The sequence below is a fragment of the Lepidochelys kempii genome, chromosome 3 (assembly GCF_965140265.1).
Source record: "Lepidochelys kempii isolate rLepKem1 chromosome 3, rLepKem1.hap2, whole genome shotgun sequence".
Lineage (NCBI taxonomy): Eukaryota > Metazoa > Chordata > Testudines > Cheloniidae > Lepidochelys > Lepidochelys kempii.
The window spans coordinates 185,146,617-185,167,006 of record NC_133258.1 but is presented as its reverse complement, the minus strand read 5'-3'; the positions used below and the strand labels follow the sequence as shown (position 1 = coordinate 185,167,006).

The window sequence follows — 20,390 nt, the reverse complement described above, 5'->3', positions numbered from 1 at the left end:
AAAGGACATGATAAAAGGGAGAGACGTTTGCCATGCTCTCTTTCTCTCTTCCAGCTACATCTATAGAGACACCACACCAAGCAACTGAAGCGCTGATCAAAGGGTAAAGCCTGGCTGAAGAGCAACCAGCCAGCCTGAGGAAAGAAGCATCTAAGTTTGTAAGGGTACTGAAAGTGTTAAAATCAGCTTAGAATGCATTTTGCTTTTATTTCATTTGACCAAATCCGATCTGTTATGCTCTGACTTATAATCACTTAAAATTTATCTTTGTAGTCAATAAATCTGTTTGTTTATTTACCTGAAGCATGTGTTTGGTTGAAGCATGTCAGAAACTCCCCTTGGGATAACAAGCCTGGTACATACCAATTTTTTTGTTAAATTGACGAACTCATATAAAGCTGTAATGTCCAGTGGGCGTAACTGGACACTGCAAGACGGAGGTTCCTAGGGTTGTGTCTGGGACCGGAGATATTGGCTAGTTTCATTCATTTCAATCTAAGGAGCAGCTTACATGCCAGAGGCTCCTGGGTTCCCACAGCAGAGATGGATAAAGCTGGCTCCCAGAGTCAAGAATTGGAGTGACCTAGTAGATTACCGGTCCAGACAACACCAGAGGGGAACGTCACAAGAAAGTCTAGCTAGTAATAGCAATTTTTTAAAAAGTACATCAGAAGCAGGAAGCCTGCTAAACAACCAATGGGGCCACTGGATGATCGAGGTGAGGAGCACTCAAGGATGATAAGGCCATTGCGGAGAAACTAAATGAATTCTTTGCAACAGTCTTCATGGCTGAGGATGTGAGGGAGATTTCCAAACCTGAGCCATTGTTTTTAGGTGACAGATCTGAAGAACTCTCCCAGATTGAGGTATCATTAGAGGAGGTTTTGAAACAAATTGATACATTAAACAGTAATAAGTCAACAGGACCAGATGGTATTCACCCAAGAATTCTGAAGGAACTCAAATGTGAAATTGCAGAACTACTAACTGTAGTCTGTAACCTATCATTTAAATCAGCATCTGTACCACATGACTGGAGGATAGCTAATGTGATGCCAATTTTTTAAAAGGGCTCCAGAGGTGATCCCTGCAATTACAGGCCTGGAAGTCTGACTATGCTGGTTACTTTCTTGGCACAGTATTTTCTGTGCAAGTTTTGGGTGTAGTCTGTCTACTGACAGCGAGCTGGATGACATTGGTTTGTCCAGTAGGAGGATCTTGGAGCTTGTCAGTACCGGGAAAACTGGTTGAAACTATAATAAAGAACAATATTGTCAGACATAGAGATGAACATAATTTGTTGAGGAAGAGTCAACATGGTTTTAGCAAAGGGAAATCATGCCTCATCAATCTACTAGAATTCTTTGAGGGGGTCAACAAGCATGTGGACCAAGGGGATCCAGCGGATATAGTGTTCTTAGATTTTCAGAAAGCCTTTGACAAGGTCACTCACCAAAGGCTCTTATGCAAATAAGCTGCCATGGGATAAGAGGGAAGGTGCTCTCATGGATTGGTAACTGGTTAAAAGATAGGAAACAAAGGGTAGGTATAAATGGTCAGTTTTCAGAATGGAGAGAGGTAAATAGTGGTGTCCCGCAGGGGTCTGTTCTGGGACAAGTCCTATTCAACATATTCATAAATGATATGGAAAAAGGGATAAACAGTGAGGTGGCAAAATTTGCAGATGATACAAAATTACTAAAGATAGTTAAGACCCAGGCAGATTGCGAAGAGCCACAAAGGGATCTCTCAAAACTGGATGACTGGGCAAAAAAATGGCAGATTAATTTCAATGTTGATAAATGCACATTAGAAAGCATAATCCCAACTATACATATAAAATGATGGGGTCTAAATTAGCTGTTACCACTCAAGAAAGAGATCTTGGAGTCATTGTGGATAGCTCTCTGAAAACATCCACTCAATGTGCAGCGGCAGTCAAAAAAGTGAACAGAATGCTGGAAATAATTAAGAAAGGGCTAGATAATAGGACAGAAAACATCATATTGCCTCTCTATAAATACATGGTATGCCTACATCTTGAACACTGTGTGCAGATGTGGTCGCTCCACCTCGAAAAAGATATACTGGAATTGGAAAAGGTCTAGAAAACGACAACAAAAACTATTAGGGGTATGGAATGGCTTCCATATAAGGAGAGATTAATAAGACTGGGACTTTTCAGCTTGGAAAAGAGACGGCTAAGGGGAGATATGATTGAGGTCTATAAAATCATGACCGGTGTAGAGAAAGTAGATAAGGAAGTGTTGTTTACTACTTCTCATAACACAAGAACTAGGGGTCACCAAATGAAAACTAGGGGTCACACAAATGAAAGGAAGTATTTCTTCACATAACGCACAGTCAACCTGTGGAACTCCTTGACAGAGGATGTTGTGAAGGCCAAGACCATAACAGGGTTCAAAAAAGAACTAGATAAATTCATGGAAAATAGGTCTGTCATAAATATAAAGGGAAGGATAAACCCCTTTGAAATCCCTCCTGGGCAGGGGAAAGCTCCTCTCACCTGTAAAGGGTTAAGAAGCTAAAGGTAACCTCGCTGGCACCTGACCAAAATGACCAATGAGGAGACAAGATACTTTCAAAAGCTGGGAGGAGGGAGAGAAACAAAGGGTCTGTGTGTCTGTCTATATTCTGTCTTTGCCGGGGATAGACCAGGAATGGAGTCTTAGAACTTTTAGTAAGTAATCTAGCTAGGTACGTGTTAGATTATGATTTCTTTAAATGGCTGAGAAAAGAACTGTGCTGAATAGAATAACTATTTCTGTCTGTGTATCTTTTTTGTAACTTAAGGTTTTGCCGAGAGGGGTTCTCTATGTTTTGAATCTAATTACCCTGTAAGGTATCTACCATCCTGATTTTACAGGGGGAATTTCTTTATTTCTATTTACTTCTATTTTTATTAAAAGTCTTCTTGTAAGAAAACTGAATGCTTTTTCATTGTTCTCAGATCCAAGGGTTTGGGTCTGTGGTCACCTATGCAAATTGGTGAGACTTTTTATCCAACATTTCCCAGGAAAGGGGGGTGCAAGTGTTGGGAGGATTGTTCATTGTTCTTAAGATCCAAGGGTCTGGGTCTGTAGTCACCTAGGCAAATTGGTGAGGCTTTTTACCAAACCTTGTCCAGGAAGTGGGGTGCAAGGTTTTGGGAAGTATTTTGGGGGGAAAGACATGTCCAAACAGCTCTTCCCCAGTAACCAGTATTAGTTTCGTGGTGGTAGCGGCCAATCCAAGGACAAAGGGTGGAATATTTTGTACCTTGGGGAAGTTTTGACTTAAGCTGGTAAAGATAAGCTTAGGAGGTTTTTCATGCAGGTCCCCACATCTGTACCCTAGAGTTCAGAGTGGGGGAGGAACCTTGACAAGGTCCATCAATGGCTATTAGCCAGGGTGGGCAGGAATGGTGTCCCTACCCTCTGTTTGCCAGAAGTTGGAAATGAGCAACAGGAGATGGATCACTTGATGATTACCTATTCTGTTCATTTCCTCTGGGGCACCTGGCACTGGCCACTGTCAGAAGACAGGATACTGGGCTAGATGGATCTTTGGTCTGACCCATTTCAGAGGAACAGCCGTGTTAGTCTGTATTCGCAAAAAGAAAAGGAGTACTTGTGGCACCTTAGAGACTAACCAATTTATTTGAGCATGAGCTTTCGTGAGCTACAGCTCATGAAGTGAGCTGTAGCTCACGAAAGCTCATGCTCAAATAAATTGGTTAGTCTCTAAGGTGCCACAAGTACTCCTTTTCTTTTTGGTCTGACCCAGTAGGGCCATTCTTATGTTCTTATCGATATTGGTCTAGATGGGTCAATATGAACACAGAGGTTGAAGATCAAGACAATTAAAGGAGTTCAGAAGGTCTGCAGAAGGTTTAGCCAAAGCTCAGAAGTAGGGGGTCAAACACTTTCCAGGTTCCATCTTGCTGCCACAGGTGGTAAGAGGGAACTCTGGGAGGGGAGCAGCCACCGCCTCAACCTTTATGCCCTCACATGGGAACACAAAGAAGCACAGGATATGTGCCTCGCCTCAGTGCACACAGTTCCTCAAAAAATTCTGGTCTCTCACATGAGGCATATGCATGCATACAGTGGAATACACACTGACACATTCTCGAAGAACAAAACTTCCTTTGGACATGTGTAAACTGTCTGGATTATAAGTGTTTTGGAGAGGGTCTACCTACTGATTTTGGAGTGTAATCAACTTTTGTTCAGTGCTCCCAGCAAACAGTGCTCCCTTATAGGAAGTGGGTCTCAGTTTATAGAAGATATAATTTCTGGGAATCTCTCCATGAGAAATACAAATGAAAAGGTTGAACTGAGTTAACAGTACATTATTGCTTTTTTTTGTTGATTATTGTTTTCTACTGAATAAACAGTGATTAATAACTCTGAGTTTTGACTTGTCCGCAGGTAGACCTTTATGTATGAAAAGAATTTTGTGATGACAAGTAATGGGGTTACACCTTGGAACTTATGTCATGAGAAATAATTAATAGTATAGTCTACAACAGCTGTGGTTTTGGGCCTTATTCTCCACTGCATTATTCCAGATTTACAACACTGTAATGCCATGAAATCAAAGGGAGCAGATGGGTGCCAGGCATTTTTGACAATAAGGTCACTTATTTGGGCACTTAACTGAGGAGTTAGGAGCCTATCTTTATGCACCTGTATTTAAAACCTTGGCCCTGTTGTTTAGCATGGAAGTTTAAGGGCAGGTTTAGTGTTACCATTGGTGTCTTGTATAGATTATGCCTGTCCCTGGCAAGAATAATCTGCATGGGGTTTCTGCAAGAGGCAGAGACTGGATAAGATTCTGGTCTCACATTAAGAAAAGGAGTACTTGTGGCACCTTAGAGACTAACCAATTTATTTGAGCATAAGCTTTCGTGAGCTACAGCTCACTCACATTAACACTCCATTTTCAGGCTAATGCACATCTGCGTGTGCCCTTAAAATCAAATTCGGCCATTAACTTGTTCCCTAATGAACACATAGAAAGGACTATACAGTGTCATCACAAGCTATATTACTACAGTATGTCACATATAACATCATGGGAAATTTTTTTATATAAAATCTCATAACAAAATTAAAATATTTAATTTTTCTAAATTAACTGCTCAACTGCTAAATAATTTAAGTATTGGAAATAAAAAACACATCAGGCGATGTCCCAGGTAAGCACTAATATTCCAAAGGATATTTATTATGGGACAAATCCCAGTTCAAGAAGACCCCTGCAATGCTCTGAGCACCATTTAAAAGTCCCAAGTTAAGGGTTTAAGTGTGGAATAAGGGTTCACAGAGCCTTGCATAGGTCATCCACATTGGAGTGAATTTCATCCAAACTAGCATTGATACTTTCAGGTTTTAATAAAAAATTATTGAAATTTCATAACAAGCAATTTGAACTCACAGCTCCGAAGGCAACAGAAAGCATGGTTTGCATTTTGGCATCTTCCCTGGATCCAACAACTCCTTTTTTATAAAGTAAAGCACTGCCGGCTAGTGTCCAGAACTTCATGTGTTTTACCCCAGCAGATACAAACTGAGTGTCTGAATCTGGGCGGAACTCTACAACAAATATTCTCTCCAGATGTCCTCCTCTGCTAGCCACTTTAGCCCCTGTTTTAAATTAAGAAGACATTAAAAATAATGCTAAAGTTACCTGCAAAATTAATCTTCCATGTGCTTTTATAAAAATAAGTTGACTGGTGCTACTGGATAACTTAGGGCACTACTTTCCAGACACCAAAGGATGAGTCCCTGTTCAGGAAAAGAAATAAACACACCCACCTTGCACCATTGCTTAATTTATCTTAATTTATACATCTTGCAAGCCCCCTGACCCTGGCTAACCCTTCACAACACCCACACTTAGGAAACGTTGATGTGCGGACAAATGGATCCTACTTTCAAAATTCTTTGGCTCTGGGTACATGCAGTGTATGCATACCAATAGTGGAATACACATAGGGACCAGTACTCAAAGAAGAACACCAGTTTAGGGGCCACTCTACCTTGATAGTATGAGCCATGCCATGAACTGCTAACTGCAAGCATGCCAGGTCAAAACACTAAAAAATACAATCAGAACCATTTGAGACATGGCCCCTTTAAGACTGCAGTACCTATAAGTCAAATGCAATTAAAACTTTGGGGTTTAAGGGTTTTAGTCCATACCAAATACAAAGAAAATACTTTTTAATATCAGGCTTGTGGAGAAGAACCTCATAGGGATGGATATGCAGGAGCACTGTTCCCTCTAAGCTGTGCTGGTGTGCGTGTGCACACAGATCCTAAACCCCGTGCACACAGCGAAACACCGCACGCACAAAAATTTGCACAGAAGCACAACGATTTGCACAGAAGAAATTTTCTGAGCACATGGCCTGTCAAAAATTAGAGGGAACATTGTGCAGGAATGGGAAAAATAGTGGCAGGATGAGTGAATTGCCCTGGTTGTGAGTGATTACATACAGACTCTCAGCCTGATGGGAATTATTATCACTGATCTACTTACTGCATGGTTGAAAACTAAATCTTATGGATCCATTAAGATCACTGAACCATTGTGTCTCCTGACCTGGTCAGTCTGACAGATACAGGAATTTCCTTCAATATTTATGTGAGATCTTATTGAATTAAGTTTAAATAGCTTTGGAGTCTATTGGATTATAAATACAAAGTTTATATATTATTGTGGGATTGTATGTAACTTCTCTAGGGAGGAGAGCTGGACAATATAAACCCTAAGAAGTGTTATAAGCTTCAAAGAACTAGAATAGATTCTACTTAATAGGAACCAACTATTGACACCTTATTAATTAGTTGACAAGTTGTCAAGATACTTGACAAGAAGTCAAGAACTTCCAATTCACAGCAACATTTTGCTGGGAACAAATCTTGTCCTATTGACTTTAATGGTAATGGGATTTGGATATTAGCAATGGCGGGCCTCTTAGTAACAATATTTTTTGGAAGATAGGAGCAGTGCTTCCTTCTGGGGCTGCAGCCCCACAAACCTGCCTGCGCACAGAGACTGCACAGGAAGTAAAGGGCTGTGGGCTTGGAGAGGAGGCTGTGGGCAGGGCAGTAGTATAGAGGGGCTGCAGCCCAGGTGCTGGAGCTGCACAGTACATCTCCAAGCTGTGTCCTGCCAAGGAGGGAGGGAGGGGAAGGCTGCACCAAAGGAAGGACGTGCTGAGCCCCAAACCCCAGACAGTGTAGGAAGTATGGAGCCCCCAGCTCCCCATGTCTCTGTAGAAAGCCCCAGCATCTGGGCTGCAGGTCCCGCTCACTGCTGCTGCCCTGCCTGCAGGCAGGCTTGCAAGGCTCCTGCCAGGGAAGACATGTCCCAGAACTTCCTTTCCTGACTAAAGCCCCGCAAATCTTCTGTCTGCATATTAGCAACTGCTGGAATTGCAGTTTTTTGCTGGCAAATGAGGGGTTACTGAGGGGAGAGGAATCATTTTTTTAAACAATACTCCAGACAAGAAGGAACTTTTGGGACAATGTTAAATGGGTGTTCTAGGAAATACCCGGAGGGAGAGGAATGCATATTCCCACCTCGGGACTCAACCTTGTTTGAGGTTTTGCCCTGAGGAGAGAACCATTGTCTGACTGATTCAGTCTCTGAAGATCAAAGACCCAAACAGTCTAAAGGCCAACCTATGCATAGGTGTTCTTGTTCTGAGCAAAATGCTGTTATGAACTTGTAAACACAGAAAACCCCTGTGTGGGGTTTGAAGGACTGATCACCTACTAGAGCCCTTGCTGGAGCAGGGGGTAAGCTTATTAGCATGTGTGTAGGTTTGTTTATTGTTTTTAGTATATTTTATATGTAAAACTTTCATTTTATGAATAAATGTGCTTGCTTAGCTGTGTGGTAACATACAACTATGGTAATTATTCTGTTTATAGCCTCTGGAGAGAAAGCAAAGTTCAGACACAGGCCTTTTTAGGTAGTCTGGCTTGCTGGGGAACTCACAGTATAGGCAGGGAACTGTGCAGCTGAGGAAAACCCTGGTCAGAAGAGAGAGAGACATGGGTCTCTGCCCAAGAGAGCTGAGGAGCTGGGAGCCTAAGTGGTTGCTCTTGCTGGACCATGTTAAAAAATACAAGTGCAGTTGCCCTGAACTGTGACACTCTGGAGCACCATTAATTAAGCCATACAGGAGCCTCACTCCATAATAAATGAAGGAATCAACAATTTCTAGTGTATGGTCTTCTCCTAGAGCTAAGATCAGAAGGCCAGTAGTTTCTTGTGCAGTGAGTGGCAAAGAGATCCATTTTCCACATCTCTCACTGGAAGATCTGACGAAAACTTCCCTGATTTAAGGACCACTAATGAGGTTCTATTAATTACTGAGAGAGTCTGCAGTCACATTCTTCTTCTCTGCTAGATAAGTGGAAACCAGGAATTGTATTACAGAACAGAGCCCTCTCCCACACCTATTGGGTTTCTTGACACATGATGTACAGGGCCAGCTCCAGGCACCAGCTTTCCAAGCAGGTGCTTGGGGCGGCATTTAGAATGGGTCGGCAGTCAGTGTCCCGCAGCAGCAATTCGGCAGCAGCTCCACTGCCCTTCCCGCCGCGGCAGCTTTTGGTGGCAGCTCTGCCGCTGTAGTGGCGGTGGCAATTCGGCGGCGGCTGCTTGGGGCGGCAAAATCGGGAGAGCTGCCCCTGATGATGTATATCCTTGTATATGTATATCCTTGTATAAGCTAAATTTCACCTTGATGATAGTTATATGAATTTATTGAAGATAGAATGGACCACTTAGTACAGAAGAGTTGTCGTCTGATTTATCTGTGTCACACATGGGGCTAATCACAAAGTCTTGACGGACAAAGTAAATAATTGCAAATAATAAAGAGCTGGGGCTCTAGATTTACCTTCTTGCCACCTCCACACAGTGATAGTATGTTCTGGATCAACTCCTACTGACACCAGAAGTTTGCCAGTAGCACTGAAGTTAATATAGTTGACCCCTTTGGCATGGAAGCAGCGCAGCATAGAAAGACTCTGCTTATTCATAGCATCCCATACATGAATAGAAGGAGTTGTACCTTAATGCAAAGATATGCATTAAAATGGAATTAATTCAATTTGTGAAGGCTTCAATATAAAATAAGCATTTTCAAGAACGGCATTTAAACAGACATTTAAAAACATTTTTTAAAAGATTAAGAACCACACAACTCAAAAAAAAGAAGAAGCTTGTAATAGCTTATGAAACATAGGAGAAAATTACTGTAGTTCATGAAATAAGACAAATTCTAAATGATCAACAAAACACTCATGGAGAGCCTCATGCAAAATAAACTGTCTGTTGATGTTTTTACTTGTATCTGCAATTCACACAGATACAACCAGGTAACATGAAACTTTTACATAATTGCGTTGATTAGAACTCACAAAACAGCCTTACCTGGAAATTCTGTTATGTCACCTGCATTGTGAGAGTAACAGCAAATGAGGAAGAACCAAGGGAAAACGATAGCTGAAATAAGTCATGTTTCTAATGCTGAACTCAGCATCAGCACCAGAAGGAAGCACAAAATTAAAAATTTGAAAATGGATATGGATTAAATAAACAAAATAAAAAAAGCAGGAATATCATTGATGTTCTTTAGGAACACTGTCTTTTATACACAAATATAAAACGATAACCAACAATATTGATTGCTTTTCCTGTTTTAATTAAGGCATTTAATGCTAGAGCTATGCAGGCTTTTTTACATTAAGTGATTTTTACACTAAAATGTGTCGATATTTTATGTAGGATATTGACTAAAAGTCAGACACACTGATTTTATGGGTTCTTTAAACAATGACAGAAAAGAAGAAAGGAGCTGTTCTGCAAAATTTGTTTTTTTCATGCCATCCCATCACAGGAATCTAGTTGAGAAAAATGTACAAGTATTTTATTCTAAGGAACATGTGAGTATAACAGTTCCTAAACATATTTTTTAAAGGACTCGGAAAAAGTATGCAATTTGGGTTCTATTTCAAAATTTAGGACATGATAGTATAAGCTATCTCCAAGATACTATGAATGAATGTTTTCCAAATATAAGAAATTGAAACTTAGGTTCCAATCCTGTAAGGGTATATACTCAAATGAGTAGTCCTAATGAAGTCATGGGCAAGGGTTACTCTGATGAGAGTTCCATGAAAATGCCCTTTTGACCCCAAATATCAGAAGAGCAATGCAGGGTGAGATTCTCCTTTCACTTAAACTGGTGACTTCAGTTGGACTACGCACATGAGTAAAATTACACACAAGCTTAAATCTTTGTAGGACTGAGCTCTACTTTAGCATTGTTGCATGAACTACAGAGTCAACTATTCTGTCAGATGAGATCTTAAGTTAAACACACGATGCTTTCTGTGGGCATTAAAGATTCCACTGCACTTTTTGTAAATGTTCTTATATTTCTCTTATCCTCAATGTTGTGCAGCATGCTGTGCTATGGTTCACTCCGGAAGTGAATGCATTTCAGAGAGCTCATATATAGCTAGTGTGTAATGAACTTTGGGACCCTTCAGGATAAAAAGTGTTATATACATGTAAATTATTATTATAGAATATTATTAATGAATTTAACTGGACACTGTGGAGTCACCTGAATAACATAGAGGCAGACAGAGTGAAAACAATAGGGAAAAGGCATTTTTCTTTTTAAATGTTATAAAAACCCTGAGAATAAGAAGGCAACAGCAAACAGAATGTGTCTGTTTTTTGCTGAACTCTTTTCCCCTAAAGTATAAAATAACATTTGCTCCTGTCCTGAAACCTTTTTATTTTGAGTTTTAGCCCAGGATGCATTTACAGGCAAGTTCTAATCTTCTATAAATAGCATGTGAATTTTAATAACAAAACAATGAATAAAGAAACTGCAAAATCTTCCTTTGCAATAGCACACTAGGTACTCTTTTGACAGAAGTAAAAAACTGTAAAAGTTTTTTTGAATATTTTTCCTAATATTAATATTTGAACTTGAATTTCAAATAAGGCTAATAGATAGCTAAATATATTTTCCCTACCTTTGAGCCTGCTCAATAACCAAATTTGTATTAATTTCAATGAGAACTGATCATGCTCAGAACCTCACAACTGATAAGGACAATTTGTCAAGGTGTTGATATACTGACATTTCCCTGTCTCACTGTTAAGTTTCATTAGTATAAAAGTTATGGGTTTGAGTCTTCTCCCACTTACTGTGGTGTAAAATCAGGAATAACTGTGCAAATTTCAGTGGAGTTACTTACAGCAGTGTTAAATCAGCTTAAGTGAAAAGGGAAATCAGACCCTATTTTTCTATCTTGAAGCTTGCATCTGAAGGGCCTTGATCATGCAGCTCTTAGTCCTGTGAGTAACCCATTGGAACCACTCATGTGAGTAAAGATTACTCACATAAGTATGATTTCAGAATTGGGCCTTAGGAGCTCAAACTGTTTTTTACTACTAAAGGGAGTTCATTGCAGTTTTCTCTTATTCTGCTTCACTTTCTGAGGTTTTATGAAGGTGGTTTCATTGTAATGCTTTCATTGTTCAGTAATGTCTTTGTTATACTACAGAACAGTGGCTTGGTGGGAGCAGTCCTATTCAATTTTTTTTCTTTTTCACATTATTATAACACATGATGTCCCATGATCTAAAATTCAGTGACTCACAATCAGAGATGACAGACAGATTTAAATAATAAGAAAATGCCGAAAATTGGTGATTTCATTAAGAGTGAAAGGATAATCTTGGGAAAGTAACTCTGATAATTCCCAGATTCCTAAATATGAACGCACCCAGCCCCAATTAATCAGTCCCCCTGATAAATTTTAAGTAATACTTTGTTAATATGGAGAATCACTTACCAATCTGACTGGTAGCCACAACGTTTTTATATTTCGGGTGCTGGTTCACAGTGAGGCAGAGAATATCATCAGTATGCTCCAGGTAGAAACTCTGACTTCCTAAGAAAATTCAATTACGTTTTTATTAAAAATAGTATTTCAGCAATGGCAGTGAAGAATTTTTCTAACAATCTATTGCTATGGGCCACACTAAATGATCAAGGGAAGGGATGGAAGGCAGGGCAATCATTACTTAAAATACAGCACAAACCTGCTATAAACAGAGTTTTAAAACTGTTCACAAAAAGGATGTTTGCTCTTTTTCAAATAGTTACAACCAGGGATGACTAGGGAGCAGCCAAGGCAAGGACAGGGCAAGGACAAAGGTGAACAATGCATAACTCAGATCTCTCTCTTAAGTGGAAAAACCTGTGAGAGGGGGTCAGAGGAACACTAAAGCTTTGTGAAGTTCATTTAGCAAATTATCCCCTCAAGGATGGAGAGGGAAAACAGTGTAGATAGGATAATGCCTCCCAACCACACAGATACTGGGGATGCACTGGAAAGGACATTCCCAAAGTGATGGAGACACAATGGCTCAGATGGCACTCCTTTCTTCCTAGCAGGAAGATCCTTAGGATGTACTGCTGAAATTATCTTGGTTCCCTCTAGCTACTCAGTAGCAGTTACAGACTGGGGCCTTGTCTGCACTACAGAATTTTGTTGACAAAACAGTGGAGGTATACACACTATAATGCTCCTTCCACTGACAAAACTCTCCTGCTTTTCCAACAAAATAAAACGACCTCAACAAGAGGTATAGAGCTTTTTGTGGAAAAGTTACATCGACAAAGTGTCAGTGTATACACTGCGCTTGGCTATGTTGCTGTAAATGGCCTTCAGGAGGTGTCCCACAATGCCCACCCTGACCATGCTGGTCAGCAGTTTGATCATCCACCCCTGCCCCTCTAAAGGCCTGGGAATTTTTAAAATTCCACTACCTGTTTGCTTGGCATGGACAGCTCACATCACAACTTCCCAGCTGACTATGGTCTACACAGAAAATACTGTCCTGTTTGAAGCACACCTGAGTTGTTGGATCTGCTGGTACTGTGGGGAGAGAAGGGTGTGCAGTCCCAGCTCTATTCCAGCCATAGGAACTTTGATACCTATGGTCAGATTTCTCATGGCTTGTTGAATAAGGGCTAGAAACAGGAAACACATCAGTGCTGTGCAAAGATAAATGAGCTGGGGCAGGCGTACCAGAAGGCAAGGGAGTCAAACTGTTGCTCTGGTACTGTGCTGAAGACCTGCCACGCAGTCGTTTCCCCAGGAATTGAAATTAGGGGGGGTGTTCGAATTTATGGGGGTGCGTGTGTCAGGGCTGATGAGGGGTGACACTGTGAGGGTGAAGGTGGGCTGTATGGCATCATAGTAAAAACTGAAAAATGTTTCATGACCATTTTATTAGATTTAATACAAATTAAAGTTGGCTACTCAAGCCTTCTATGAAGCACTATGTCTACATCCTTCTTGGTTTCTTGTTATAATTTTTCAGAACTCTGTTAAAGAACTTCTTGAATGCAATGCGTTCATCTTTGGTGGCTTCTCATGAGTCCGGTACTTCCATTCCTTCAATTGATATACTCATTAGTTCATTCACATGATCAGGCAGAGGGTGACTTCTTTCAGAACACAAAATTCTATTCAATGATGAAAAAGAACGCTCAACTGCAGCTGTTGTGACTGGGAGTAGCAAGAGATGAATTCCTACTTCTTTCATCCCAGGAAACAGAACACAAAGATCAGGTCGAGCCACTAGTGATGATAAAAAAGAAGTTGAAGTCAAATCTTCATTCATTCGTCATATGATATTCCACTCTGTGTTCAAATTCTCTATTCTGTCCTGATCACATGGCAGGCCCATTGCTGGTAGTGCCTCATTCCACTCACCTGTTGGTGTTGTATAGGACAGGCATCTGTAAAAGTTACCTAGAGGTTGAGTAGAGTCTAGAAGTCGCTGTTGTAGATTTTTAAGAATCAAGTCTGTGTACTTTTTCAGTTGTCTTAACAAACACTTCTTGTCTTCTTCACTTAAGGATTCAATATAAATGCCTTCATTAGTCAACTTCTGGACTGAAGTCTTTGCTTCTTCCAGTACTTTTTCAATGGATAGCTCTCTGATTGATCCAAATGTAGCTTCTATTGTTGGACAAAAATCTACTACTGTTGTAGCAGATGCCTGGATGGCACTGTTTAATGACCCAAGTGGTTTTAACGGTAGACTTACGAGATAGAGAGTGGCAATAGTCTTCTCTAAACGTAGTAGCAAAAGTAATCCACCAGCCTCGCTACTTAGATCCATCTCATCTTGGTAGATAATTTCCAAAGCCAGTAATAATGGATGGAGTAATTTTAAGACAACAGCCAAGGATCACTCATGAGAAAGCCAGGGGTTTTTCCCAGGTTGGACTAATTTGAACTTCAGTCCCAGTGTACCTTCTATATTTTCCAAGATATTCAGTCTTTTTGGACTCATGCTGAAGAAATAACATAATGAAGACATTAAACTTATAGCTTTTTAAATGTCTTTTTAAGATTCTGCAGCTCCTACTAGTGCTAGTTGGAGTAGATGGCCTCTGCAGTGTGCAAAGGAGAGATTAGGGTTACACTTTTCTCTGAGCAAAGCTTGTACTCCACCATGTCTTCCAGAGAAGTTTGTAGCTCCATCAAATGCCAAGCAGCCATCTGTTTGGGGTCCAACTGACAAGCATTTAACTCTTCTAAGATGTGGGTTGTCACAGATGCAGCCGATGTGTCTTCTATAATTTGAACATCTAGAAATGCATCTACTGGCCTACCCCTGATATCAAAATAACATACACAAGGACTTAATACTTGATGCCAATTTGCATCGGTGCATTCATTAGCCATGTATGCAGTTTTTTTGAATGTGGTGAGAGAGAGAGTTCTTCACTTTTTCAACTGTTGAGTCTTTCACTGTTGCACCGCATGCTTCTAGCCAGTCAGTTGAGTTTCTTGCAGAAAGATAGTGAGCATTTGCTGGTCTTGTTCGGAACCAGTGTTCAACTTCAGGATGAACAAGTGACAATGCACTTAACATTGGCCTCCAGTTTGTGGTGTGTGGTATCTCTTGCTTAAATAGAAAGTAGGATGCCACAGCCATGTTTGTTTGCATGAACTGTGTTGTGTCTCCAGTATTCTTAACAGCCTCATTAAGTACTTCTAAAATTGGCTTTGAAAGTGGGCTTATAAAGCTTTCTGTATGTTGATGCACTCCAGAGGCCGGTGTTGAAAGCTTATAAAGCTTTCTGTATGTTGATGCACTACAGAACTGTGTTGCCCAAGTGATAGATTTTGGCTGGGGTTGGGTTACAAATCACTTGAATGTGGGGGGGGGGGGAATGAAATGTTGTTGTTCTTATTGTATGAGTAAAGGGCAGTAGAACTGTACTTAGCCTGTGCTGATTGAGGGCATCAAGAGAGAGGGTGGGGACCTGTCCCTCTCCACTGTTTAAAGACAGAGCTGATTAGGCTTCATAGATAGTCTTTTGTTCTGTTAAGTGACCACTGCAGCTGAAATCACTGATAATCAGGTCTACGTGCTTAGTCCTGCTGTGGGGACAGTGTTTCTGTGGAAGACACAGCCCAGACTGCACTAGTGAGGTTCCCCCACTGAGAGCTCAGCTGAAATCACTGAGAGCTGGGTGGAACCTCAAGAAACCAACTTGCAGAGGTCACAGTGGCAGTTGGCAGCCGGAGGTGACTGCGCAGGGCCATTGGCAACAGAGTGGTGGAGTGAACTGTGGCACAACAAACAGCAGTGGCCAGAGCGAACAGTGAGCAGCTGGAGGAACGAGCAAGGTACCTGCTTGCCCTCCACCTGGGAGGTGTACTCACGTGAAAGCTCCTCTGAACTCTGAGTCTCCACTGACCAAGGACAACACCAGTGAGTGGGGTACGGTGGAAGGAAAAGTGAGGGGCACATTAAATAAACATTTGTTTGTTGGACTATATTTTAGTGATTTTGCTCTAGAATGCTAGATTTGTGACTGGAAATGGAAACTTATATAAATATGTTTTCTAGTCGGCCAAGATTTTTAAAATGCATTATTTGCCAAGGTTGTTATCTCACATCATTGCTATCTTGAGAGGTCATTATGTTGGGGAGTTTCTGTACTAAACATTTTTATTATCATAATTAATTTTTACATAAGAATGGTCATACTGGGTCAGACCAGTGGTCCATATAGCCCAGTATCCTGTCTTCCGACAGTGGTCAAGGCCAGGTGCTTCAGAGGGAATGAACAGAACAGGTAATCATCAAGTGATCCATCCACTGTTGCCCATTCCCAGCTTCTGGCAAACAGGCTAGGGACACTCAGAGCATGGATAATAGCCACTGATGGACCTATTCTCCAGGAATTTATCTAGTTCTTTTTAAAATCCTGTTATAGTTTTGGTCTTCACAGCATCCCCTGGCAAAGAGTTCCACGGGTTGACTTTATGTTGTGTGAAGAAGTACTTCCTTTTGTTTTTTTAACACCTGTTGCCTATTAATTTCATTGGATGACTGCTAGTTCTTGTGTTATGTGAAGGATTAAATAACATTTCATTATTCACTTTCTTCATACCAGTCAAGATTTTATAGACCTCTATCATATCCCCCCTTAGTTGTCTCTTTTCTAAGCTGAAAATTCCCAGTCATTTTAATCTCTCCTCCTGTTTCATACTCCTAATCATTTTAGTTGCCCATCACTGTACCTTTTCCAATTCCAATATATCTTTTTTTGGGATGAGGTGACCAGATCTGCACACAGTATTCAAGGTGTGCATGTACCATGGATTTATATAGAGGCAATATGATATTTTCTGTCTTATTATCTATCCCTTTCTTAATGATTCCCAACATTCTGTTTGCTTTTTTGACTGCCGCTGCAGTGGATGTTTTCAGAGAACTATCCACAATGACTCCAAGATCTCTTTCTTGAGTGGTAATAGCTAATTCAGACTCCATCATTTTGTATGTATAGCTGAGATTGTTTTCCAATGTGTATTACTTTGCATTTATCAACCTTGAATTTCATCTGCCATTTTGTTGCTCAGTCACCCAGTTTTGTGAGATCCCTTTGTAACTCTTTGCAGTCTGCCTGGGACTTAACTATCTTGAATAGTTTTGTATCATCTGCAAATTTTGCCACCTCACTGTTTACCCATTTTTCCAGATCATTTATGAATATGTTGAACAGTAATGGTCCCACTACCGACCCCTCAGGGATACCACTATTTATCTCTCTCCATTCTGAAAACTGATAATTTATTCCTACCCTTTGTTTCCCATCTTTTAACCAGTTACTTATCCATGAGAGGACTTCCCTCTTATCCCATGATGGCTTACTTTTCAAAAGTCAATTTAAATTAAATACATTTTTTTAAAATTTATATTTTTTTAGAAATCTAGACCTGTTATGTGTTTTGGTGTAACTTGCATTATCCTTATGTTAAATTTCCATTATCCTAACAAAACATTTACTTTATTCATATCTCTTTTATATGTTGCAGGTCAAAGTGAAAATGAAAAGACAAAAAAACCCAACAATTTTTCCACTCAAAGGCCTCAAAACCTAACCAAGGTGAAGAATACATCAAGAACCAAGAATATATCAACATGGCATCTTAAGATTCAAGTGGTATCTCTACATCCGACCAGCCCGAAGCACAAATACAGCTACCTACTGAAGAAGCAGTGTCTCCAAAACCTAAAGGCATTCCCCATGTTTGTCGGTCAAAGTGTTCCCGTTTATTGAAGTTACAAAAGATGGCTACTGGTGCTCCTCTTGTAAAAAAGCTTATGAAGAAGGAAAGCTTCCCAATGCTATAATTGGTAAAAGTGGAGCAGCTTGGTTTGTCAAACTGATCATCAAAGCCGATGCTGACAAACTACGTGAAAAGGCTGCAAAATTGTTTGCTGGATACTTAGGTAGATTAGGTGTGAATGTAAATGCAATCTGGTCCTGAAGCCTTTCCCCCTAGCCCCAGCTCATTGCTAGCTGTCAGGGAGAGCTCATTTAGACTTTGCTTACAAATCATCATTTGAAATTATTAGGTTGGCCAACATCACCGAAATGAATGCACGGACATTGTCATAAAAAACAACAGCTGTATAAGGAAGCTAGTCCATGTTCATACTTTTCAAATCTATTATACTTTTTCAGATACACGTATTTTATCATACACTGTATATGCTTTTAAAATGTGTATTAATGTTTCAAATTTCCAAACAGTCACTAAATTGGCATGTAACTAGTTCACAAAACTGGGGGTGGGGGGTGTTGGGGAAATTCGGGGGGGTGTAGGGAAATCACAGTTGGATGCTCGGATCCTCAGCAGTGACCCCACCTCCACCACCAAGAGACCCAGGATACTTTGGGGGGAGAAGGGGGCTGGAGACAGTGGACAGTTGACTCAATGCTGAGGATGAAGCGGTGGAAGAGGAGGTCGAGTTGGAAAACAAGATGGGACAGGTGACAGGCTTGTTCGGTACTATGGTGAGCCTGGACCTCTTCTAGATCCAGGAGGGTTTGAGCCAGTCCAGCACTCCATTTATGGTGCACATGATGCAGGAGAGCGGAGCTGTGGTAACTGGTCTTTTTGAGTTGATGCTGCTCAGTTACATGAGGTAGAGCTTTGCTTTGTTATATGATAGAAGTGGGTTAAGGGATAGAAATGTACAAGACTAGATGCGCTTGCACATTCCCCTATGCAGCTATGCAGTAGGATGGAACATGTATTAATGCACACTGAGATTTCACGGGAATCCTGCAGAGAGATCTCTAGGACACTTTTCTGGAGGTACTTGCCAATCCTCTGCTGAAGGTTCCCTGGCAGAGCTGCTTTGTTCCTTCCCCCAATAAGGAAAACTTTCCCATGCCAATTGGCAATCACCTGTGCAGGGACTGAAGCAGCCACAATGAGCAGCATATGGACCCAGTCTGAAGCCGCATGCATGCAGGAGATGCACCCTTGCTTACCCTCAGGACTGGCTTCAGTGACCCTGCCTGTGGAAAATGGTGGCAGAATTTGTAATTTTATCCCAATGCCTTGCAGTGATCCCCTTAAAAAAACACCTAGACCCTTTGCCCCATCTTGAGCACACACCCCTCCCCCCACCGCCGGGTGAACTCACTATGTTTATGATGTTCACCGAGCTGTGTGCTTGCCAAGGGACAGTGAGAAACTGATTCATATTTTAAAAGAGGTGTATTTTACTGTAATGATTCAATGCTGCAATAACCATCATGGTTCTGTTTCTTGTGTCTCTGCAGATGTGGCCTTCAAGGAACCCCCTACACACCGGTGGAGTGCCTCTGCCAGATAAGGAGGACATGTTTTGAGAGGTGCACCAATCCTCAGACGCCAAAAAACAAGAACACAGGGCATGGAGAGGGACTTGAAATGAAAATTAGAAACTAGAAGGCAGGGCAGTAAGGAGAGCCAGGAGCAAATTTTAATGGGCCAGGCATAGATAATAAAAGTGATGGAGGAGCAAATGGAGATGTTGAAGTCCCTAATCACACTACAGGCAGAATACATGCATGCTCACCCCTCTCCCCCACAGCTGATACGGCACTGCTTGCTATGCCCTCCCCAAACTGCTCCCACCCATTCTTTGCATCTTCCTGGCCCGTCTCAATACCGCATTCACTCCACCCCTTCAGACAGCTTCCAAAATGATTGCTTGAGTTATACACAGCTATTAGAGCCTATATCAGGACACTGCCCTTCACTGTTATCTCTCTTTACACCAAGCGTTTTGTGTGTGTTGTTAATTGGCTTTTAATAAAAACATACTCTCTGAAAGATAATCTTTATTTGTGTCCTACACACGGTGGTTGCTGCTGGAATTAATATACAGTGGCAACTGGAACATTTGCAGACTACAAATTATGGTCAGGAATCATCAAAATTTTCATGCAAGGCAGCATGTTAACAAAGCATGGCAAAATGCTGTATAAAAAGATTTACATTATTGGTGCTCATTGTCAAAATGGTGCCTCAAAGCCTCCTTGATTCAAATAGCCTCCTGTTGTGCCCCTCTAATAGCCTTGGTATCCGGCTGCTCAAAATCAGCTGCCAGGTAATCCGCCTCCGTGCTCCATCCTGGGGGAAACTTTTTACTCTTAGTGTCACAATATTATGGAGCACACAGCAGGCTGCTATGACCATGAGAATATCTTCCCCATTTAGATCAAATCTGCCATAAAGGCAGCCCCAGTGTGCTTTTAATCTGTCAAACGTACATTCAATGGTCATTCTGTACCTGCTCAGTCTATTGTTGAAGTGCTCCTTACTTCTGTCCAGGTTTCCCATGTAAGGCTTCATGAGCCACGGGAGTAAGGGGTATGCTGGGTCTCCCAGGATCACTATGGGCATTTCAACATCCCCCATTGGAATCTTCTGGTTTGGAAAGAAAGTTCCTGCTTG

At 41.1% G+C, this 20,390-nt stretch overlaps 1 protein-coding gene across 9 annotated transcripts in view; it reads right to left on the bottom strand.

Annotated features, from left to right (window-relative positions):
• The window catches only part of EML6 (EMAP like 6), a 317,349-nt gene that overhangs the window by 21,226 nt on the left and 275,733 nt on the right, over positions 1-20,390 (bottom strand). For 8 of the 9 annotated variants that reach the window (XM_073339271.1, XM_073339273.1, XM_073339274.1 and 5 more), the window contains 3 exons: positions 11,907-12,005; positions 8,927-9,100; positions 5,443-5,651 (listed from right to left, as the gene is read on the bottom strand). In XM_073339271.1, the coding sequence (XP_073195372.1) occupies positions 5,443-5,651; positions 8,927-9,100; positions 11,907-12,005 (482 nt within the window). Of the gene's footprint in view, positions 1-5,442; positions 5,652-8,926; positions 9,101-9,855; positions 9,933-11,906; positions 12,006-20,390 lie in introns of those variants that run through there. The other variant, XM_073339279.1, reaches the window with a different exon arrangement.